The sequence below is a fragment of the Falco rusticolus genome, chromosome 2, assembly GCF_015220075.1.
Source record: "Falco rusticolus isolate bFalRus1 chromosome 2, bFalRus1.pri, whole genome shotgun sequence".
NCBI classification, from domain to species: domain Eukaryota; kingdom Metazoa; phylum Chordata; class Aves; order Falconiformes; family Falconidae; genus Falco; species Falco rusticolus.
This window is the reverse complement of record NC_051188.1, coordinates 162,097-186,029: the sequence shown is the minus strand read 5'-3', so window position 1 is coordinate 186,029 and position 23,933 is coordinate 162,097. Positions and strand designations below refer to the sequence as shown.

The following is a 23,933-nucleotide window of genomic DNA, read 5'->3' as shown; positions in this document are numbered from 1 at the left end:
AAATTTTCAGCCGTGGTTGAGGTGCCACTGTACAGTGAGTTTAAACCTACTCAATTTTTTTGCCTTCCTTCATTCTCTATTGAGCCCTGGAGATCTATCAGGTTGAAAAGCACTGCCCCGGGGCTCAAGACAGTAGATGGTACATTTGAAAAGTTCCCACATGAGCCAGTTCCTTTCAAAAATCACTTCATTTATTCTAGAGCTACTTTGGCAGCTTTCCCTGCCTCACCCTTGGATCTCTGCTGGCTTTTCCTCAGTGCTTTGTCATCAGCCAGGGCTTTGGAAGGACCAGCAGCGCAGGTATGGCAGTGCCAGCTGATGGGACAGAGCAGCACAGGAGCCAGGAGTCCCTTTGGACCCTGGCACCCACTATAAATGCACAGCATGTCTGCAGGGCACTGGGAGAATGTGTGTGTTTGTCTTGAAAGCCAGTGTTGTTGCAACTCAGTTTGGGGAAATGAAAACCACAGGCTGCTCTGTCCTCACTGGTGTTTTTTTTGCCTGACATTAGCTAGAGTTAGGAACTGTTTGTCTTCTGAAGAACAAGGCTGTAACTCAGTCCTCGTGAGCAAAACCAGGCCAGTGTGAAATAATAACTCTACTGTCCGGAATCCTGCAGGCATGCATGTAAGTGCTTATGCCAGGAGAACATCCCTGCTCCCGCAGAGCCGTGTGCTGGCAGATCGCTCATTGCCCTGGCCACAGTGCCGGAGGGAGCATGGCTGAGTCCTCCCCTGAGCTTCTGCCAGCGCCTCAGAGGACACGGAGCCCTCTCATACCCCCGAAGCACCAGTGGGGTGTTAGGGTCGGTGTTTTTGGGGAGTCACAGGTGTGGTAGCTGCCCCCAGGTGCTCTGTCCTGGAGGTTTGCTCCAGGTCTGGCACCTCCTATAACACATCTATCCCAGGCCAGCTGTGGTGCAAGAGTGCCTGAAATCCTCTCTCCCTCTCCATGCTCATATTTACAAGGGAATGTGATAAATTCAGTATTGATTCCTTCTGTTGCACTGTAAATTTTGCAAAAGATGATTAAATAGTGCAATAGAGTCTGCAAGCACCATGGCTCAATATGTTCTGGGCCAGCGTATCGACCCCCTCCATCCGACAGCAGCAAGTTCTACTCCCATCCGTGCCAGACCAGTAATTAAAATCCTGTGAGACTGGGATTTAGAAACCAATCATATCACAGCACTGAAGTGTCTAACATCCCACCGTGGCGAGAGCAATAAGCGTATAAGTGCAAGCACATTTATGTCCGTGTCGGAGTGCTTAAGAATAGTTTCCCCATAGGGCAGGGGAGCAAATAGATCCCTCTCTTAAGTGTTTCTGGGTACGAAACTCTACAGTGACATAATGTTTGTCATTAATTTAATAGCTCTGCACACGTGTAGATATATAGAGAGATGATTCTTTAGCTTCCCTTCTCATACTGTTACGTTACAAACAAGAATAAGGCAGATTGTGTTCATGCCCAGGCATCAAGTAGGCATAAAACAACTTGCATTACAATAAAGCAAGACTGAAAGGAGCAGGTAGGTCAGCTTATTTTAAAAGATGTGGCAAAGAAAAAAGGTTTTTCTGAGCCCAAAATACAGATTCCAGATTGCCCAAGCCTTTCCATGCTCTGGGCCTTCCTGTGTATTGCTGGAGAAGATTCTATTTGAAAGCAGTATGAATTTAACCACCTATGCAGGTTGAAAGCAGTTTGAGGTTAAGACTTCACTAATACTCATAACATCTTGAAGGAAGCTTTTTTTCCCTCAGATAATGTTGAGTCTTGTGCAGGGAGTGCAAGAACCTGCAAACCTGGCTCCCCTTCTTCATCCTTGTCGTGAGGTCTGCATCCAAGCGGTACATGCAGTGCTGTGTGTCAGGCACAGAGGACCAGCAGCTACTATGGTGGTCCACAGAGCTGCAGGAGGGAGGCTGCCGTGCCATGCCATGCTGTGCTGCACTGGGGTGCACCAGTAGCAGTAGCCTTGCTCAAAGAAGCAAAGAAGCACTGCTGGAGGGCATGCCCCTCCACTGGAGCTCTCAGAAGGCAAATCCAAAATAACGTATTCATCTTTAACACATTAATTCACGTTTTCTCTTTCTTCTGTTGCAACCTTCCCATTTGGCACACATGTGGACTGTTTTATGCATTCAAAGGGAAATGCAGTCCTCTACTGTTACTTTTCTGGAGGAGACGTTCTAGTAGGGATTCTACCTGTGCACTGGGCATACCTCTGCACAGCTCTTTATTTTCCAGAGTTCTACTGGGGTCACTGAAAGCAAATTTGGTCATTTTGTTGTATTTTGTAATTTTATACTGAGGTGAAAAATCTATGGGCAAGAGTCTACCCATAAAGAAGAACAACAGCCTGTGGCCCAGCACTGAATGGCATAAAAGAGATGAGTAACTGAAGGGCTTGTTCTGAGTTTAAAAGTGTTCTGCAGTTCCTTCCTTGCGGCATGTAATGCTGCGTTTTGTGGTGCTGAGAACAACAAAACACCATCAGGACATGACATGTCTGAATAAATAAGTGCTGGGCTGAGTTTCAGGAGATCTGGCATGCTTCTCGGCCCTGCCAGTGGCTCGCTGTTCTAGATGTTCCTCTCTTTCTTCCATCCTTTATTGTGCTCATCTGCAGAGCAAGCTCCTCCAGGCACATCGCTTACTGCTGGTGCCTAACGATGTGGCGATGCGGGACTTGGCACGGCTGGGAGCACAGCGCATCCGACCACATCCCTGCACCTCTTCTGAGAGCAGCCAGGAACAGGGCATAGGAGGAAAACTTGGACAAATGTCTGGTGCTTTCTTCTTTCTGAACTAATTCCTGCTTTGATTCAGTATGAAGTTAATGTGTTCATAGAACTGTTCGTGGCAGCTTGGACACCTTGTGCTCACTTCCCCAGTGAAGGGTGGCTCAGTGCCTGTCACTGCTTGTATGTAATTCAGATTGATTTTTCCATGTGTGCATGGGTTTACGTTTATTATCTGAGTTGGGTTTTGCTTGCCAGCTCATCACTCTTAAATGGCTTTGAATAAATCAGTATTGGTAGTCATCTTTTTCATGTCAGTATTGGCTCTCACTCCAGTCACTCACAGATGGTCTGACCACACAGGCATCAGCAGAAATCCCTTGGACAACTTTCTTCCCCTGTGGACACTGACCTTTAAGTTTTGCTCTCCTTTAAATCCTTTGTTTTCAGTGCTTAACTCATTATTTATCCATGTGGAGCCTTTTTCTTGTAACAGCTTGCTTCTTAGGTGAGGAACTCCAAGGTTCTTGGACATCAAAGGTGCATCTGCACAGAGCAGATCCAGTTGCCACCTGACCAGTGATGGCAGGCACGGCCCCCCAGCTCAGGAAGGCAAGGCCTTCTACCAAAGAAATTGTGCTGACTTTTCCTCTTATGTGTTTTCCCCACGCGTCTGCTGCTGTGTTTCCATGTGTAAGTGTTTTTCACAGATTGGTGTCACATTGGCTGCCTTCCGCTGTTGTCCCGTAGTGGATGTGACAAGCTGTGATTCGTTAGCGCTGGTGGATAATTTGGTATTTGAGCTCCTTCTGAACTCCTCAGTGAAGAGTCTCTGTGCCTGGCAATTTCTTAACAGTAATATTTTAAAACTGTTTCTGTTGATGCTTCAACTGGAGGCAGTTCCTGCGGCGTGTCCCACGTTGGTGCGGGAGGTTTGCTGTGTAAGGGCGGGTGCAGAGCACAGTTAGCCATTCCTCGCATCAGCTTGAGCCCTCCTGCTTCATCTTGATCACCGATGGAAACACGCCTCCTCAGGCTGACTTCCAACTTCTGATATGGCCAAAAAGAGGTTCTAGTTCTCATTCCTGAAGCAAGGGCTTCTTTTAAATTGTTTTTGAGCTGTGCTTTTTACATTTAACTTGACAGAGCAAATGCTCTGCTCTGTTTTCCTCATCTGGATGCAGCTGCCCAGCTTTGAAGGATGGGGGGTGGTTTATTCTTAAGATCCTAACTTTCCTCATTATAAAGACTCTTTAATAAGTAGCATGAGCTTCTTTAGTTTTTAACATCCATGTTTCTGAAAATTAGCTGCTGCTGGGCTGCCGTTTTATCTCTAGCAAGGTTTTTGCCGTTCTCTTTTGGAACCAAGCTCGATTCTCTGTTGGATTTTGCTTGTAATTAAGTTAAGCAGGAGTGTGGTGCTTAGGAGCTGAGATTTTGGAGAAAGTATTTTCCTCTGTCCAGGACTGAAGGCTCGCTCCTTGTCTTGTGAGCTTCCTGACTACTTGCTTCAGGAAGCAGCCCTTAGTCTCTGGTTCTTAGCAATTTATCAATTTGTTAGTAGCGTACTTTTTACCCTTGCAGTCCCTGTGGTTTTTTTTAGTGTGTTATGATGTCCTTCATCTCTCAGAGGTGTGATCCAAGTACTGCATTTTCCCTACTCAGGACATTCCATTCTTTACAAATTCTGTGTTACTGGCTCATACAATCAACTTCCTTACCTTCTTTTCGGTTCCTGTCTTTAATACACAACGTTACTGCTCCACTAGTGGGACTTGCTCCTTCACTGCAATAGAGTTTATATGCTGGCGTTTAGGCATCCTGCTGATACTTTCCTACCTGCTGATATCAGTCTCCTCTCGTGCCTCCACTCCAGCTTGCACGTCCTAGTTCTAGACTTTGCCACTGCCATCTGTCAGGAGGATGCACAGATTTGTTCCCAGGCTGGTTCACAAGGTTTGCAAGCACTGGTTAAGCTGCACCTCCACGAGGACCTCTCCTTGCTGCTTCTTACCTGCCCTTGATCAGCATCTGATCTTCATCTCGGGAGCTCTGGATGTTTCTGGTTTAGAGGATCTCTCCTTTCCATGTAGATTCTTTCTACTCCAGAACATCTAGGTTTTAATTAAGTCTGAACCCTTCCTTCCTATATCACTTTTTCAACAGAGTATTGAGGCACCATATCTCTGCTCAGTCGTCTGTGTGTTAAAATTTATTAAAAACCATGCACAGTCATAGTAATGAGTAGGTGAATACACTGAGAACAAATCCTCAAGAGATGGGTGATTTGCCAGCCTGGTCAGATGGGACAAAATGTATTTTTAATGCCATCAGATGCAAAGTTCTGCAGGTTAGGAGAGGAGAGCAGAGTGGTATCAGGCTAAAAGGAAGTTCTTTCATTTGGGTTCTCATTAAAGTGATGCTTCATTTGGTGGCAGAAGGAAAGGATTCAAGGAACTGTGTAGAAGTAAGTGTTGAAAAACAGTGTGATCTCACCAGATTCAGGCACAACAGTACACTTGGGAATCATTTTTACATCTTTTTTGCACCTTGTGGTTAGTGTTTATGGTACCATTGCATTGTACAGTACTACCATTTTTAATGAGGATATTAGAAATCACTAACAAGTGATTCTCGTTGTTCAGTGTGGCATATCTGCAGTTACCTTCTCGGCTACATTTGTAGCTCCCTAAAAGAGGGACTACACGTGTGAGGATGTGGACTTGTGTGGGGGTACGGGGGAAGTCAGAGGCTGGGAGCCTGCAGCTGCTGGCTGTGGTGGGGGCTGACCCACAGCCTCAGCTTCAAGCCCACATCACCAGCCAAGATGGCACGGCCAGGTGTGGCCCAGAAGAACTGTAGAATCACAGAAGGGTTTGGATTGGAAGGGACCTTCAAGACCAGCCAGGCCCACCCCCCGCCAGGGGCAGGGCCCCCTCCCCCCAGCCCAGGCTGCTCCCAGCCCCGTCCAGCCTGGCCTTGAGCCCTGCCAGGGATGGGGCACCCACAGCTGCTCTGGGCAGCCTGGGCCAGCGCCTCGCCGCCCTCACGGGGAAGGGTTTCTTCCTCATGTCCAACCTAAATCTCCCCTCTCTCAGCTTCAAGCCATTCCCCCCTGTCCCATCACTACAGGCCATATTAAAAAGTCTGTCCCCATCTTTCTTATAAGCTCCCTTTAGGAATTAGTAGATCTTTGAGCCATATGTTGCCCTGAAGTATGCTGAGCGTTTACTCCCATGGAGAATAACGCTTTCACTGGAGACACCAAAGGCGGAATTAGCCTCAGTGTATCAGTACACCGAGATGGTTTGATCTCCTATACTCTCATAACCAGGGTGGTTAGCAAATGCCACCAAGTAAAAGAGCAGTAGGGCTGGATGCTAAATCATCAGGGGTGTTGTCCTCAAGTGTGCCGGTGGCTTTTACTTCCACCCGGTACCTTTGAAAATGTTGCTCTTGGTCTTCCCTTGATGAGATGTGAGGATATTCCCTGGGGAGCCTATGTTCTCATGGAAATTCAATCACTTGGGAAGGTACATCGGATATACTAGCAGGGGCAGGTCTTTGGCAAGAGCTAAAGGTCATTGGCCAGCAAGTGGAGCAGTACCCTTTAATGTGTCACTTCTATTTATTGAAATAAATAAATTAAGGCAGGAAAAAGGTGGTAAGATCACAGGCTGGGGTGGCTACTTCCATATGAATGTTGTGTGTTAAAAGCTGCTTGTGAAATATGTGTCTTATTGATTTAAAAACAGGTTTACGTTACTGGAAAAAAAGGGTGATCATGCTAATTCAATCACAGAAGACTCAGGAGGACAAAAGTCTTTTTATATTACTTTAACTAGCCATGTGGAGCAATAATAATGTCATTCCTTGTCAAAGCTGATGGCTGATGACACCATGTAATCCCCAGCAGGTAGTTTGAGCTGCTTCCTCTTGGTGAATCCCAGACTATGGTGGTGTTTGAACAGGGCCGTGGAGAGGTGTAGCTGTGGTGGCAAATTGCATTTAGCATGCTGGAGCTGCGTCTTTCGTCCCAGTGCTGGTCTGCTGCTCAGAGCCTCCCTGGTTCAGGGTGGTCGCCGCTCTGTGTGCCCATCTCCAGCATCCTCAGCAGCATACCCACCATGGGCTTGGGGATTTCCAGGCTCTTCTTTTTGGGATTTAGTTTCCTTCTTCAGAAAAATTATGTTTGGGGTTTTTTTCCCCCATGGGAAACTGTGGATTGAGTCCTGTGATCTGCTGCAGAAAGAGGGGTCGTCCCCAAATCCCCACAGCATGCACAGAATGGGCAAGCGGGACTGTGACAGATCGAAGGCAGTGGCTTTGGCAGGAGGGGTGCTCACTTAGCCTGCTGAAAGCGCTTGGGGTGCTCCTTGGTGCAGGGCAGGGTGACGAACCCTGCGTGATGCTGTGGAGAGCAGGGATAGGTGCCCAGGATGTCCGCGATCGGAGCGCTGTCCGTCCCCCTTGCTGTGCTGAGGACAGGCTGGGCCCTGCTGCCAGCACCCATCCCTGCCCGTGCCTGAGTGCACTCGGACCCTTCTGGGGGCAGAGGCTCGAAGCTGGGGCTGAGCCTGGATTTGTGTTGTGGCCAGGCAGCAGATTTGGTCCTGTGGAGGGCTCAGTCCGTGCTGACATGTCAGCGTAGGCTCTGCAGCCCTGCCAGCACTGCAGGCAAGGGTGGGCTAGGCATACTTCTTGCTGGGAAGGGTCTGATGGGGACCTGAATGACTGGAGGGACCTCGAGGAACCCTTGCTGAAATGACTGCGTGATGACTAGACAGCTGCTGTAAGATGTTTGCAAAATCAGTGCCTGGTCCACAACCTTATATCTGAAGGTAGCAGCTCTGCTTCTGGGAGACTGGAGATGGCTTTATGCTGAGGAGAGCAGCTTCCCATGACTTTCCTGACTGAAGCTGTGCTGTCTTCTGCACCGGAGACTCTCCCAAGCGCATGGTTGCCACCAATATCATTTCTTTGGGACAGAAATGATGGAAGACAACCAAATGTTGAACATTTTAGCGTCTTGTCTACCATACTGCCACCAGTTCTGCCTGGCTCTTTTGCAGATAGGACCTTTGGAGTGGCACCAGGACATGGACTGTCATGCTAGTGCATAGCAGCTGTGTCCCCTGTCCCCAGAGCAGCCCCTGGTGAGTGGGCTGCAGAAGAAAGGCTCGGGATCCAAACACTCAGCTGGAGGTTACCTCTGAGGATACCCAAGAGCAGCAGGAGCTTTCACAGCATCTGGTTGTGCTATGAAATGAGGCCCTCACACTTACTCCTTTCCTTGTCTCAGTGCCCAGGGCTTTCCCAAGCCTTTTTGTGTCCAGTCTTTGGAGAAACATAGCTCTTGGGGTGTCCATATGGGTCAACGATGCCACTGTGAGCCCTGTTCTGTCTGTCCGACGTGTGAGGCTTGTTCTTGCTTCAGCAGGCACAGACGTGGCTACATGCCCCGAGCCAGATTTCCACTCCTCTGCAGGACAGACTGCAGCGGAGGATGGAGAACAAGCACCGAGCTGTGGCAGGGTCCCAGGGCTGCTTATCATTTCTGGGATGCTCCTCCAAGCCCTGTGCGAGCCCCTGTCATTGCCTCCTCTGGTCTGCCATTGCCCCCTCCTCCTGCCATCCCCATGTCCTCTCTGACAGCAGCGGAGGACCCAGGTACCAGCACCCACCACGTCGTGAGCGCTATTGACAGTTATCCAGAATCTGAAGGAACTCAAGACAAATTGTTAAGAGGATGGAGTTAATAAAATTTGAAAAATTGAGGCCTGTCACTCTACTAAACTTTTTTCGATACCGCTGACAGAAACATATTTCCCCAATGAGTGACCTTATGCAGCTGCTCCAGCAGCACGACACTGCACGGATGCTGGGAGTCAACCAGCGTGCTATTTATCAAATATTATAAGCCGGGGCCTCCTAATATGAGCAGGGAGGTGTGGGAGGAGGCGACGGACTTGCACAGCCCGAGGTGTTGCCCAGGTGTCGATCTCCAGCTACAGACAGCTAGTGGGAGGTGACAAATTGCCTTCTATTAAGTCTCCAAAGGTTGGCGTCCCCTCTGCCGCCGCTCCAGCCAGCTGCCGTGGTGGGAGAGGGCAGGGGAGGAGGTGGGGATGGGGAAAGGGGTCAGGCCAGGGCGCTGACAAACCGGTCGCCACTTTTACCTTCTATTAGCGAGCAAAGTGACACCGTTATTTATTGCGGTGTAATATTTTATTGCTGCCGGTACTCGAGGTTGGAATCGACCAGTTGTAGGAGTCGGGTTCTATCAATTATTGCAGCAATTAGTCAAGTCGTCAAAGCCATTAACAGGGGGATTAGGCCAATATTGGATAGCCATTATTGATAGATCCAGGGGAAGGGCAAAGCCAAACAAACCCTCAACCTTCATCTGAAATGAGAGCAGGCCTCGCCTCGAGGATGCCATCGTTTGGAGAAGCCAGAAAACTTCCTCCCTCCTCACTGCGCAGACCTGGGGTGGGTTTCAGGAGCGGGGGGCGGGGGGGGGGGGGGGGGCGGGGGAGCACTGTCTCTTTAAAAGATATTGAGTGGCCAACCTGGACAGTATATAATCTCACCTGTCTCGATCATATTCTTTATTTGCAATGACAAGGTTTGCAATAGAAATTACTCTGTGTCGAATGTTTATGGAGCACATTTTTCATTCTGTAAGCAAATATAGATCCCCGATGCCAATGCTTAGAAATGGCTAATCTCCCCGGCTCCTGCTTGCAGAGAGCCCTCTCACTTCTTTCATATATTATGATTGCTGCTCGCTTTTATTGAGCACTCCTGGTGCTCTGTGCTCTCCTGCGTTGCAGAAGCAGAAGCTGCAGCCTGGTTGGCGCATGCCAACATACCTGCTTGCCTCCCCTATTCCCAGAGGGATGGAAGATGTTTGCCGAGCCCCTTGCAGAGCGGGGATGCTCTAGCAGTGCCCAGGCTCCCGTGTTTCACAGTCATGCACAGGCACTGTCACCTCCCCTTCCCAGCAGCTTGTCACCACCATTTACAGGTGAATGAGCAGAGTGACGGGCTTTTCCCTCGCCAGGCTGCTTCTCAAGGCTCGATAACTGCTGGAGCCTCGAAACTGGTGGGGTGGTCAGCTCAAGCACCAGCTTGAGGGGTTTGAGGCTGATTTTAAAGTTCATCCTCGTAACCCTTGGTGTCTGCCTGGTAACAGCGAGCTGCTGTGGAGTCACTGAGTGCACCAACATTAATGCTGGGTCTCTCTGCCTTAGAGATCTCTCCGTAGCTGCCAAGAGTCAGAGATTAGTCCTGAGACCTTGCTTGCATCACTGGCTATTCCCCAGTACCCCTCTCTCCTGATGTCAGACTGCCTGATTCAGGATTCCCTCTGTATACTTCTTATCACTGCAACTGGGACCAGTTTGACTATGCATGTTCTTCTGCAATCCAGCATGTCTGGGATGGGGAAGGAGGATGAGGAGCTCTCTCCCTGTGAGTTTGTTTGTGTGAGGGTGCCCATCTGATTCACTCCAGTTCGGTCTTTGGGGTTTGTTGACTATTTTTATTAAATTAAATTCTAAAGAAGAGTGTGATTTTCCCCCCTCAGCCACAGGAGTGGCTGAGGGGGGCAGCTGTTCAGTAGGCCACAGCCATCTCCAGCTCCAGCTTGGAGTAACAGAGGAAGGGTAGTGTGTCCAATTGAAGCCGTAATGGTCCCCTGTGGCTCCCACAGGATCAGGCACGAGTGCTTTTGTGAAGCTGTATTTCCTTCTGGTGACCATGTGCTCTCATCCCCCGCAGCAGCTCTTCCCTGCCAAGCCAATTGTTAGCAGCGACAATTCCTTTTCTTGTTCCCTGGACACCCGTGCATGTAACTGCTGGTTGTACATTGTCACTTTCTGATCCAGATACCCCTTGGAGCAAAGGTTAGGAGGGGACACGGCTAGGACAGGAGGCACAAGATGTGCTTCCTGCTCGTTCTGCCCCAAGACTGAACTCTGATTGCCTGATCTTATTCATTTCTTCCTGCCATCAGGTGCCAACCCCCTGCAGAAGAACGAGATGGGACATACACCCCTGGATTATGCCCGTGAAGGGGAGGTCATGAACCTGCTAAAAGCATCGGAGACGAAGGTGAGCCTGAGATTCAGGTAGCTTTGTGTTTCCTTTCCCACTACAAGAACAGTTTTATTGAAGAAGACCTGGTGCAAGCGATGGAGGAGCACCTTAGCACACCTCCATCTCCACACTTTTTCAAAAGAGGTCTGTACAAATCAAAGACATGACGCATAAGGAATAAAACCCCTGCCTCTGAAGTATTTTAGCCGTGTCCATGGCTGAGTGCCCTCCTCTCCCATCTTAATATTTCTTCCTCAACAGTGACCTGCACAGGACCAGTAATACTGTTCTGTAACCCCACATCAGGGAGTTGTTTTTACTGTATTTTCTGGAATTCCTGGTAAAAGAGCCAGGTCTGAGAAGTCCTGAGAGTCCAGTTGTGGGCCTGGGATCCATGCACTCACGAGCACCAGTCTAAGGCAGAAGATGCCCGTTTCTGCTCTTTGGTTGTGAAACACCCATCTCATCCTTTTGATCTCCCTTGAGTGGGCTTGGAGCACACCCTGTCCCATTCGTGAGTCGCTGCTATAAGGTATTTTAAAGAGGGAAAAGAACTGCATCTGCCATAGTGCCTCCACTAAAACGCACAGGAGAAAGCAGATTTACAGAGCAGCAGGTTATTAGACAACGAGGGATCTGCAGCCTGATGTCAAGGATTTAAAATTCCTGGGTATGAGGCCTTATTCAAGTAGGAGCAACTAATTATCAATCAGTAGGAGAGGTTGTCACAGCGGTGATGAGTGATGCCTCTTGAGCATCATCTCTCCAAGAATCTCAGGTCTGCCAGGGCAGGAAAGTCCCCTGCTGCCCAGTGAGGGGGAGCACCAGTGCCACCAGAATGCCAACGCGGAAACCGAGGCACGAGGAGGCCAGGTTTGCTCATGGTTGCAGACTTGCCTTCTGACATTGTGCACCTCAGAGTTTCATCTACAGGTTTGGAACTGGGAATTTGGAATTTGAACTTGCATGGTGGAAACCTGACATTAAGAACTTGCCCACAAGTAGGTGAAAGTAAATTAAAACTGCATCAATTACTGCACTTAGTAGATACTACCATGAATTCAGCCTGCCAGGCAGTCAAAACTGCTGTACTGTCTGTGCTCACCAAGGAAAATCATTGCTCAAGGAGGGGTTCAAACCCTGTTCCCAAATGTTAAACCCCTGTCCTCATCAGGGAGACAGTGGTCTTTCCTCTTGGGCTGTTCCTCCTCCATCACAGCGAAGTGGACGCTGACCGTGGCACTCCTCTGCAGAGCTGATGGCTTCTTGCATTAGCCAGAAGCACTGGACAGCTTGGACAGCTCTCCAAGCAAGTTTTGAGGAAGAAAAGTGTAGAATAAAATAGTTGAAATCTTTACGAGAAGGAGTGGGGGGGAATTATCTGCCGGGTAAATGGTCTCTGGAGTCCAGCATTGGCAAGAAAACCTGCCCCTAACAGTTTGAAAAGCTGCCTTGGTTTTTATGCTTAACTAATAGATGGAGGAGAGAAAGGAAATATATCTATAGAGATGTTCCTGATGAAAATGATTGTACTTGTATATAAAACATAAGGCAGTCAAGCCAGCTTGTGATGAATATTCAGCTGGGGGGGATATGGTACTCCCGGGGTTGCATCCACCCCAGTATCTGCATTCCACCGAGAGTCTTTGAGAATTTATTGCTCATTTTAATCACTGCTAGAGAATGAATTGGCAGAACTATTACTGGATGGGCACATCCCATAGATTTTATTTACATATCCTTGTGACAGAATAACAGGGAGTTTTCATATGTATTTTTAATTTATTTTGATTTTCTTTATTCTTTTTTTGAAAAAAGAAAAAATTCTGGGCGTGCTTTCCCTGTGCTAGACCACACTTGCCTGGTGTTTAGCACTCTTGAGCTTGTTCACATTGCTAAACGGTCTGGTGAAATTTAAATAAGCTGTCATGGATTGAGGGCTAAAAGGAAGGGAGTAGCCCTTGAAACTAGCATCTTCTGTATCGAACTGGAAGGGAAGCAGCTCCAGGATTATCTCAGCTCTTACAAGTCTTTCTTTGCCATTCAACTCCTCTTTCCCCCGATGTACTGGGCCCGGTCAGATCCGTGTAGTGGCCTCTCCAGTCTCCGTCAGTGGCTGCCAAAGGATTTTTAAGGAGCATTTCAGCCAGGACAAGCACACAGTTGCCCTTTCCCCTGACTCCCTTCTGGCAAGCAGTGGTGTGAGGAGCCCCTGACCTGAAGCTTGTGCCCACTTCACCCTACTGAATCGCCTTTGCTGGACCTTTTAAAGAAAACAAACATCCAGCTGTGGCTCAAGCACAGCCTACTTTTTCCATCCAGAATGTCCTCAAGTTGTTGGTGTAAACATATTTTTTGAGAAAAATGTCTCTTTTGGTTGTTTGCAGCAATTCTGTGTGTTAAGCGCAGGCAGCCCTATACGCAGAGTTTGGGGCAGCGCAGCCTTGCAGTGGAAGCTGGTTTCATGCTTTCTGTAAACTCCCAAAAATTACTTCAGATGGTGTTTGCCCTTCCCATGGGAGAACCACTCTCCAGATCTCCAGAGGCTCTCATAGCTTAGTTCATCTGCAGCTGACCAGAAGTTTATCATCCTGCTTTCCTTTATTCTTTTAAATTCCTTTTCCTGTGAGGCGGAAGACGCTGTCCCCTCCACGTCTGCAGGTTGTACGCAGAGGTTTGGTGCTGCGGGTGCTGTGCTTGTGAACCTCTTTCCTCTGAATATTCTCCTGTCAATGCAGTCATGCTTGGGAGGGATGCCGCGCTGGGTAACGAATAACGAGAGCTGACGAACACGATTGCTGTGACCATCTTCGAGATAGGCAGCCAGCTGTTATTATCTCCAGGTGAGGTCTGCCAAAGCACAGGTAGAGAGAATCTCTTATTCAAAAAGAACATCTCTCATGCTTTTGGCATCGCATCGGGTTAACCTCTTAACCCAGGTGAGCACAGGAGTTCAGTTGCCTTTGATGCCAGAGCAGAGTACCAAATCTCCTTGCATTTCTTTCTAAGCACATAACACCACTGTGGTCCGCTAATCTGCTTAGGTGCCAGTGATGTGCCGTACAGGTTTCATCGGGTTGTCAGAGGGTGAGGACACGGTCCCCACTGACCGTTTCACACCACAGAACAGGAAAGAGCATTCTTGTCTCCTCCTGCTGGTTTCCTCACCACCAATGTTGAGGGCTGAAGTCAGATGCACTCTTTGTAGCTGCCTCTTCTGGCAGAAATGTCTGGCAGGGGCAAGAACCTGGGCCAGATGTGCTGCTCCAGCTGCCCCTGGTGTCAGGATAGCAGCGAGGAGGTGGGAGAATCTGGATGTGTACCTGTGAAGGAGGATGGAGGAGGGGGAATGGAAGAGAAAGGAGTGGAAGGTTGCATCTTGTGTAAAGCTGAAGATTAGTGGGGCTTTTTGTCACAGGTTGTATCCCAATCTGATGTAAAATGGGGTTTTCTCAGTGGATTTTTTCTCATTCTGGTGTCCCCTGCTCAAGGTGGTGGTGGCTTGGGATGCTCCGGGCCAGCAGCGTGACCTGACTGCAGGATGCCTGGTGGCACGGCCGCTCTGCTGAGGGCTTCTGGGAGGGCAGGTCTCTCCAGAGCAGATCCGGAGCAGAAAACAAAGTGGGACAGCTTGGGAAAAGCACCGTACCCAGTGCAGTCTTTTACCCATGAAAGCGACTGTCTTCCTACCCAGGGATTTCTACAGTGCTGGTTTTCCAAGGAGGGAGGGAGAGGGCATTGCAGAAGAGGGGCATCCCCTCCTGCCCTTCACGCACGTCTTCCCACCTTGCTGTAAACCCACGTGAATTGTTCAGTATCCTGACCACGAGGATCATGCTCTCTGCACCTTGAGAAAGTCAGAAAAGGAGAGAGGAAGAAAAGATTTATTGAGTTATATAGAAAGACACAGATATATGGCAAGAGCAGCACTTGGAGCCTCGTGGCATACATGGAGCCCGGGGGGGGATCACCGCAGACGCGCCGGTGTCTGTCCCACAGTGCAATTCTGCTGGGATCCGCGGGGAAGTTATTGCTCCGTATGAGGCATCGGGGCTGATGGCATCTCTCCATTACATGCGAGACTGATAGCACCAGCCAAAATTGGATTGTTTGCTATTTATTTTTTTAAAAACTTCTGTCAGAGTCACTGCTAGCCCAGGAAACACTGGCAGCCTGGCTGGGGGGTTTTATCCACTCCGGCTCTGGCAGCAGGATCCTGCTGCAGCTTCTGCAACCACTTTCTGTTTTGTTAGAGGTGTTTCCCCTTCAGGAAGGTGGGTTAAATGTTGGGACCAGTTATGTGTGTGTGTAATTATTCACTCTGCAGACCCTGTGGGCAATTTATGCTCTGTCCTTAGCTAGGGCTGGCTTTCTGGGATGGTTGTTTCCAGAGCAGTGGTTTCACTGGTGAGATGGCCAACCTCTGCTTGTGGTGGGGAATGGTGCTCAGCAGAAAGTTTTGCAGCGTTTTCTAAAGATGAGCAGGGGCTGGATTTGTCCTCTCCTCTCGAAGCTCACTGCACTATAACACCTAGTCCCACTTTGAGATTCTGCCTGTATCCCATCCCCGAGCATCTCGGAGGTGTGCTTGTGTCAGATGCCTCTGTGAACTGCCCTGTGCACTATCTCAGCCTTCAGCTCCAGGAAGCGTTCCGGGTGGAAGCAATGCAGAAGTAACTGGCTCTCAAAGGTCCAGCTTCCTTGTGAGCTGGAGGTGAAGGCAAGCAAATGTCCCCAGTAAAGAGCTTTTTCCAGTGCTGTCCTGCATGGTGCTGTGGGTTCACCTGCAAAGCAGCGGTGTCTGGCTTCCCCAGCATACACAGCAGCACACAGTGATGCTCTTCCATCCCTGTGGGTGGAACTCTTTAAACAGGAGATGCATGGGGGGTGGGAAAACAAGTATCAGTAGAATAGTCAAGGCTTGGTTTTACAAAATAAGCAAGCTCATAACAGGTTAAGAGCTCATGAGGAAATTTGAGCAGTGTCAGTGTTCCCTCTGTGGCACCCTTACAGAAGCGGTGCCATGTCTGGGTTTCCCATCAGATGCAAAGCCAGTTCCTGAGTGCTGCCCACGGTGCAGCACCTTGCCCACTTCTCTCCCTTCCTGCTTACCTCAGCCTCCAGCTCTGGAAGATCCAGAAATTTCCTCTTGCTTGGGCTGGTGCTTCCAGACAGAGCTGCACCTGCCTGGTGCCAGGGAGCGGTGCTCTGTCTGCATGTCAGAGGGATGCCCGTGCAGGGCTTTGCAGTGCTGGCAGGGGGAAAACTCTTGTGTACCTACCCGATGCTCATGTTGTTGTTCCAAAAAGCATCTGGTCCCAACATTTTCTTCCCTCTCACAGTTTCAGGAGGAGCAGCGCAGGAGAGAGGTGGAGGAACGCCGGAGGTTTCCGCTGGAGCAGCGGCTAAAAGAGCACATCATAGGTCAGGAGAGCGCGATAGCAACAGTGGGAGCAGGTAGGACCCTTCACATGCCACCAGCTCTGCCCTTCCATACCTTCTGCTCCACATGGAAAACAAGCCATTCCCTCAAGCCCTGATCTGAGGCTGCCTTGGAGCAGGTCACCGAAGTCAGTGGGGGACTTGGGGTGAGGTCCAGCTGGCATTTCTTGGCTGTGAGAAAGAACACTTGCTCTTCATCCCCAGAGGAGCTGTTTCACATACAGCAGCAGAGAGGACCCTCAGATGCTTTCCTCCCAGACACCAGAGTGAGGTGCCTACAAGCACTTTCCTTCGGGATGATCTCTCCTCAGGCTAAGTGTCATGGCTTGAAGCTCAAAGCTGGTCACTGAGATGCCCACCGCCCACTTTTGAGCACACAGGCAGCTCTCAGCTAAACATAGTGGCTGATCATGATGACACTTGAACATCGAGTTATCTTTTTACAGGATCGTTTGGCTTAAGAATATCACTCATTAATAATTCACGAGCAGTTTCATACAAATTCATGTGCAGAAGCCCCTCACACATGGGCTGTGTTGTGAAATTGCTTGGAGGGGGGAATTACAGGTCTAATATCTTTGGGGAATTTTCCTGTATCCCTCACAGATTTGGGGCTTCATTCCACATGAAATATGAGCATGTACTTCAGCCACACTTTCCTGGCCATGTGTACTACGTTAGATCAAAGGCCAGTGTCCTGTGACTGGTACCAGAGCACAGGGAGCTGTGGCAAGTGGAATACAGAGTGGTGTTTCCCCACTCTGCTCTCTCAGTGTCCATCGTTGTCCAAACTCCTGGTTTGCAAGCCAGGAGTACCCTGAGCCGGAAGTTACATCTTTGTGTGTAGCAGTTCTCAAGAGATTTTTCTTCCATGGATTTGTCCAAGTTTCCCTTGGATGGCCTGTAAACGTCTGGCCTCTGTAGCATCCTTTGGCAGGTCGTTGCATAGCTAGTGAAGGAATACATTGTACATTTTAAATCTGCCTCCTGATAGTTCTGCCTTGTGGCCTCTAGTTCTTGGGTCAAACAAAGTGTTTTGCTGCTGAGGAAACAGTTGCTCAGCCAAAGCAGCTGCAGTTTATGCCACAGAGCTCTTCTTGCCTCACAGACTGATTTCAGTTGAAGTTCGGAGCCTGGCCCCGCTTTGGTCAGGGATTACGATCCTGAGCTCTCAGGTTTGGTGGGGGTTAGTTGTAAGATAGCCAGGCTTTGGGGAGGATGGGGTGGATGACAGCTAACGGAAGGGTTATTTGCCTCCTGAGCTCTTTCCCTCCCCACCTTTCTGGAGGTGCCGCCAGTGAATACTGAAGATAATACTAAAGTAAACCCTTTTGTCAGCAGCGTGTCCCTGCGATGATCCTGGTTGTATCCATGAGCCCTTACAGATCCATGGGGGCACCATCTTCTCCTGCTGTATCCACTGTGGATAGAGGAATGCCATATGAGGCACCTCCTTAAGAGACTGCACTTTAAAGCACGTTGCCTTTACTAGTCTGCTGGTGGTGTTTTCTGCCTGAAAAGCCGCAGTCGTTGTCTGTGCTATAGATGTGGTGAAACACATGGTGGCTGGTGCCTGTGAGTCCATTGCAAATTGTGCAAGCCTGGAGTGTTTCATTCACTAGCGTTTCCTTGTCTGGGTCTGCTGAAAGCCCTTGGCCTTCATTGCCAAATTAGGGTGCTGGTGCCTTTTTCTGCAGCTGTTTTACCTGCACTTCAAATTTTTTCACTGTTTTAAAAAAGACCCAAAAACACAGGGAATAAATGAGGAGCCTGGCCTCTTGTGGCTGTGACGGAACCGTACAAGCGTGCAGAGAGGTTTGGAGGAAAAGGCAATGTTTTTTGTCAGACCAGAGGATGGAGTTGGGGGAAAAAAACAGACCAGCTTTTAGGCACACAGGCCCAGACAGAAACCACGAATTTCAGATGAGTGCAGACAGTTGCTCCGAGCATAACTTCGTTATGTTAATCAGTTAGGCACTTTGAGACGAAAGGGTGTTGGGCATCTGTGGAGCAGAGGAGGACAATGTCTGACTGTATCGGTTAGCCTAGTAAATGCTATTATCTCTGGCTGAAAACCTCGCTTTGCTTATACCACCCCTGCAAAGTGTGAGCCTGGGGTGTCAGCCTGGCCATGCAGAGCCTGGAGCTGCAGCCCTGCAAGCTCCAGCCACCCGCTTTCCCTCCTGAGGAGCACTGCGCCTGGTCTCATGCTGGAGGCACTGGCCAGGCTCTGTCCATTGCATGTGATGGAGCACCCAGCCCCAGCCAGAGCATCCACAGGGAAAGGAGAAGAGGGGTCCCGGTGGTTTGTGCAAGGTGGTTTTCCTTGGTGGCACAAGCTTGGTGCAGCCTCTCAAAACTCGGGAGCACTAAAAGACTGTAAGGACATCAAGGCTTCGGCAAGACTTGGTTCGATTTGCCAGTCCAAAGCCTGAAAGCCTCTGGATCCTGTTAGTAATTCCTTGAACCACCCATGCATCCCAGTTAATGCCTGAAAATGGGGCAGCGAGGTAAGACCAGGCTGAAGTCAGGGCAGAACTGCGAGCAACATGCTGTCATAAATACACAAACCATAGCGCTGTAGTTAACAAAGAGGAGTCCTGCGTGATCTGGAAGCCCTGGAAAGAGCCAGCTCTCCCCCTGCAAACACAACAGACACCCTCTGTGTTTGGAGAGTGGCTGTGCCTGGGGGCAGCAGCACGGGCTAATTGGGAAGCTTTGATTAATGGGTAGTGCCTGTTTCTGACACAGGTGGTGTTTCTGCACATTAAAGTGGCTGCCTTTATGGAGGTTTCTCTTATTGAATTATAGGGAAAGTGCTTGATACCCCAGCAGCCTCAGGATATCAGACCAAAAGGTAGCAGGAGAGTCTCCGTCCCCTCCTCCCCTGCTTCCCTTCTGCCCCATTTTTGTGGTTTTCTTTCAGGAAGGGTGAATTTAGAGATGTGACTTTTTCTTTCAAGCACTTCCTATCTATTTTAGTGGTGGGCTTGGCAGTGCTAGTAAATGCTTGGATTTGGTGATCTTAAAGGTCTTTTCCAACCGAAATGATTCTAGGATTCTATTTTTGTTACTTATTCCCAGTTGGTTTTGCTGCCACTTTGTAAACTCCACGTGCCTCCTGTTTTGCGCTCACCAATGCAGTTTGTTGGCTAGGAGACTCGCCACACACCACGTCTCGAGATTTACCGAGCCTAGCTGATATGTTTAATGTATAACTGCTGCCTTAATTGAATAATCTGATTTAATCCGTCACTCAGTGCATGATCCAAACAGTCTCCAGAGGGGCTCAGCCAAGAATACAAAGGGAATGTGCGCTCTGGAGTTTGCTGTGCAGCTCCAGGGTGGTGGGGATGCATGGGGGCTGCGACCGCCAGGCTGCTTGCAGGGAGCTTGCCGCAGTCACAGCACCAACAGCTTGACATCTCTACTGCAGAGGGAAAAAACCCTTCCCTGTCATTTCCGAGCCCTACTGCTATCTTTTCAGCTACACGAAGCAGGACGGATGATGGTAGGACTGGGAGAAGGTGGGTGATGACTAACCCATCCCAGCAGAGCATCTCCGAGGGCACAGGATTCCTCCCAGTGCTCCGACTGAGGATGGCAGTGGTGGGAGGCAGCTCGGCCACAGCTGAGTGGTGCTCTCCCCTCTGTGGGTATAGATGTTTGTTTCCTTTTAACAAAATACAAATTAAATATTCCATCTCGTAATGTGTCAGAAAGAAACAGGCAGGTATTCCTGTGATCCCAGAAACTCACGGCACACTGGATGCTACAACCGGTTCATGCAAATGAACAGCTAAAAGGCTTATCATTGTGTTTCCAGGGCACTTTCATAAATGATTGTATTCCAAATCTGGTTAGGTCTCATTTGGCTTTTCACTTGAAGCTGCAGAGGCACCAGGGTGAAGCAGTGCATGCTTCTTGGGGAGCAACAGAAAGCGTCTCCTGTCTGAGGTTATATCACCTCCCGAAGGAGGCATTTTTTGAAAGGTTTTTGGTTCGTTGGGGTTTTTTTGTTTGTGATCTTGTATCCTAAAGATTATGCCAGAGATCTAGTACCTCTTTTATAGCCACATGTTGTTTGCCAAGCAATGGTCGCTGAGAGGTGGGGGGTTTGAAACCACCACTTTCCCATGCTGATTTTTTAAGTCTTTTGGACTGAGGTAATCTGGTACAACTCTTCCTGAAAGTGGGTAAGGAGGGAGGAAGAAAAAGTGTTGTTTATTTTTTAGTGCAGAGATGTTGAATATAGTGCAGAAAATCTACTTTTTTATTATAAAGGTACAAATTTTAAACACACTGAGCAGCCGCAATGTTGAAATCAGTTGGTGTTTCAAAGCTGAAGGAAAATGGGTTGAGCAGGAATGTCATCCTGCCCTGGCCCAAAGGAAACTGGCTTTATTTTGGCCAAGGTGGATCCTTTCTGAGTCCTGTGTCTCAGCGTGTCCAGTACTTGTGAAATGGAGGCAGGTAGCCTGCAGGTCAGGTCAGACTCTGTAAGGAAGCAGCTTTGCTCCAGCTGGAGGTTCAACTTCTTCCACATCCCAGAGCTACCGACAGTGGGGCTGGACGAGTGGTTCTTCGGGGATGTGGTAGACCCTGGACCATAGATGCAGAGCCTGGACAGAGGAGAGCGATCCCACAGTGGGTATGGACCTGGAGACATCACCCTGTGATACCCTGAGCCCGGGCAGTCTGAGAAGCACCGCTGAATGAATTGATTTGATAAATGGACATTTATTACACTCACAAATTGGCTGAAACCAATTTCGGTCACATCAACCCCTGATAACTGCTAGGGTATTGATTTGTGTAAAGTAATACAGTGAATTTATCAGTTCAATAGCAAGCTGAAGGGCCTCTCAGAGACACAGTGCTACAGTTACGCTGTTACAGATGTACAAAATAAAGTGAGAGCACTGCAGCCACGCTGGAAATGGCTCCAAAGAAGAAGGCCCAGGCATCACGAGCCTCTTTGCTGGGACATTGGGTCTGAATGTCTTAATGAAATTTCAGCAAAGCAGTGTGACCTACCTCCTTTTATTTATTTATTTCTGCCATCCCCAAAGTTACAGGAGGAAGGGGACAGCTTTCCGAGATGCATGGCACGGATTTCTTGTGTGGCTGTTGACAAAGTGGTCAGCATGGCTGGCAGCCACTTTCTGGGTACAAATCCCAAGGAGAGGAGTGCTCCTGAGTGCTTTCCCAGCTGACATTTTCATCCTTCAGACTGGCACTGGTGTCCTGCTCTGTCCTAGGATGGCATCTTTGTTCCTCTTGCTGCAGCTGAACTGTGTGGTGGCCAACCTAGGAGAGTCTCCTACAGCCATGGATGCAAGACCCGGGCGTGCAGTGGCCCCTCTCTGTTTTTTTCCAGAGAATTCAACCTCAAAAAGAAAGTCAGTATGCAAAACTGAGAAATTTTCAGGTTTTCCAAAGCTCAAGAGCGCTGAGGCTAGGCTGTGTGCTAGAATATCTCATCACTTTAAGGCTGTTTGTAGAAAAGGTTTTAACATCTCATCACTGTGTTGATCTAAGTAACCCACTAACTAACGATAAGCAGCACCTTCCAGCTGGGATCCCAGACAAGCACTAACTTTGTGGAAGTTTTTTTGTGGAGTGCTCTACATCCTTGGGGTTGCTATGAGATGAGATGAGCATTTCCCCATAAAGTCCGGTATCCTGCTGCAGAGGGGAGTGAAAAAAGACCACACTTAACCTCGCTGCCTTCGGACCGTTGAGCGTGCTGACCCCTGCAAGTGGTCACTCCATGCCCTGAAGCAAAAGTTTATTACCTTTATTATCTTAGCTGAGATAGCTGCAGAAATTGTTGGCCATTATGTTATTCCCCGTCAATTTTTATAAAATATATCAACCCTGGGTGTTTGACCTCACGTTTGCTGTGATAAAGGGCACCAGGACAGCAGGATGCAGCGAGGCTGCTGGCGCTGGGATGGCTGCAGCCTGCCTGGGCTCGCCCAGACCCTCCTCAGCACCTCCGTGTCAGCGGCAGGGCCGTTCCCTCCTCTCCCTCCTCCTGCAGTGGCTGCTGTGTGGGGTGATGTGGCCTGTGGGTGGCTGGAGGGCAGGACTGGGTGCCCACTGGGCTCTGCCCATGATCTCTGAGGGGCCAGAGCCACAGCCCAGGCTGGTCCGTGGGGCTGAGCAGAGAAACCCAAGCAGGGAGAGGCAGAGCCGGACGCAGGCCAGTCCTGCAGCCTGGCTCTATGCCTGAGCTAATTAAGCCTTGACAGGAGTCAGGACTTATTAGCATGGCTAAGGGACTGGGTAATACATCTCCATTGCATCCAGGCATAAAACAGCCGGTCCTCAAGTTCCCACTCAATTCACAGCCCCTGTGCCCAGTCCCATTCTGCTGGGTGGGTGTGCCCTGGACTTTGAGGTTAAATCGGGCTCTTTTGGCTGTTTGGGTTGAGCATTACGCAGTGACGCAAACCGTCACCTTCAGACTGAGCTACCACCACCTTGCAGGAAGACCTCCCATCTTTTCCTGCAGACTCTGCAGAGATTAGGGACTCAGTCACACTCCTCTTTGTAAGTTGCTGCAATGGTTAATCACCCTCATTATTAAAAAAAATGTTCTGCCTTATTTCTAGTTGGAATTCATCTAGCTCCATCCCCTGGAGCATGTTAATTTTGTCTGCTAGATAAGCGAGTTCTCTGCTTTCTTGTGGATATACTTAATGACTGTGGTCAAGTCAATCCTCAAACCTCTCGTTGTTAACCTCAGTAGATTGATTTTTTCATGCAGTTTTCAGGCTCACTCGAGGCTTTGCACATGTTTTCCTAATCCTCACCAGATCTATCGGCGTCCACCCTACGTGGGTGTCCTCAAATGCAGACGTGAGCTCGGAGGAGCTTGGCCGCGTGCAGGTCTTCTTAGCAAGAGGAGCAGCTCCAAGAGCTTTGTGGTAAATTCATGTGAGCTGCATGATCCAACCACTGATAGTTCATCTGAGCTGCTGCTATTTAACATCTTCCCACCATGTCTCCTGCTGGCAGAGGCACCATTACACTCTCAGGCTGTAGGCTACGATATTTGGCTTCTTTTTACATGCAAAGTGGAAATATGTATTAAATATTTCCCGTGTTGGTTTACTCTCCCTGTTCCTGCAGGAAGACCCCTCCGTGTGCCACAGCTGGGATGCCTTTTCTTAGGGATCTTTTGTTTTCCTGTACCCCATCAGGTTTTGCATACTGACTTTCTTTTTGAGGTTGAATTTCTAAATTCCCCAATTTTAAAGGTTAGTGTCATGCTCTCCTGCCAGCTGCACAGAGAAAACACCACAGCTCCCCACAGTGTCAGCCGGTGCCCCGTTCTGGGGAGACACAGGCAGCTACATGTCTGGGGCTGAGGAACAGGGACAGAGGCTTGATCCCAGGCTGTGTTTTGGTGACAGCAGTCAGAAAGAGAGGAGATGTGAGTTTGGGGATGGCAGTCACAAAGAGAGATGCGGTTTTGGTCCTGTGTTTGCTGTGGACACCACTGAAAGGCAGCAAACACAGAGCTTTGCAGTGCCACTTGTGCAGCAGCGTTTAAAGAGCTTTATTTTAAAAGCACGGTCAAACTGTGGATCTCTTCAGTGATTCCCCTCTGTTCTTCATTCTACCTCTGATGCT

At 49.1% G+C, this 23,933-nt stretch overlaps 1 protein-coding gene across 1 annotated transcript in view; it reads left to right on the top strand.

Moving 5' to 3' along the window:
- CLPB (caseinolytic mitochondrial matrix peptidase chaperone subunit B) overlaps window positions 1-23,933 on the top strand; it is a 92,869-nt gene that overhangs the window by 48,333 nt on the left and 20,603 nt on the right. Inside the window, 2 exon segments of the mRNA XM_037377024.1 lie at window positions 10,765-10,862; window positions 16,190-16,304. Coding sequence (XP_037232921.1) covers window positions 10,765-10,862; window positions 16,190-16,304 — 213 coding nt within the window.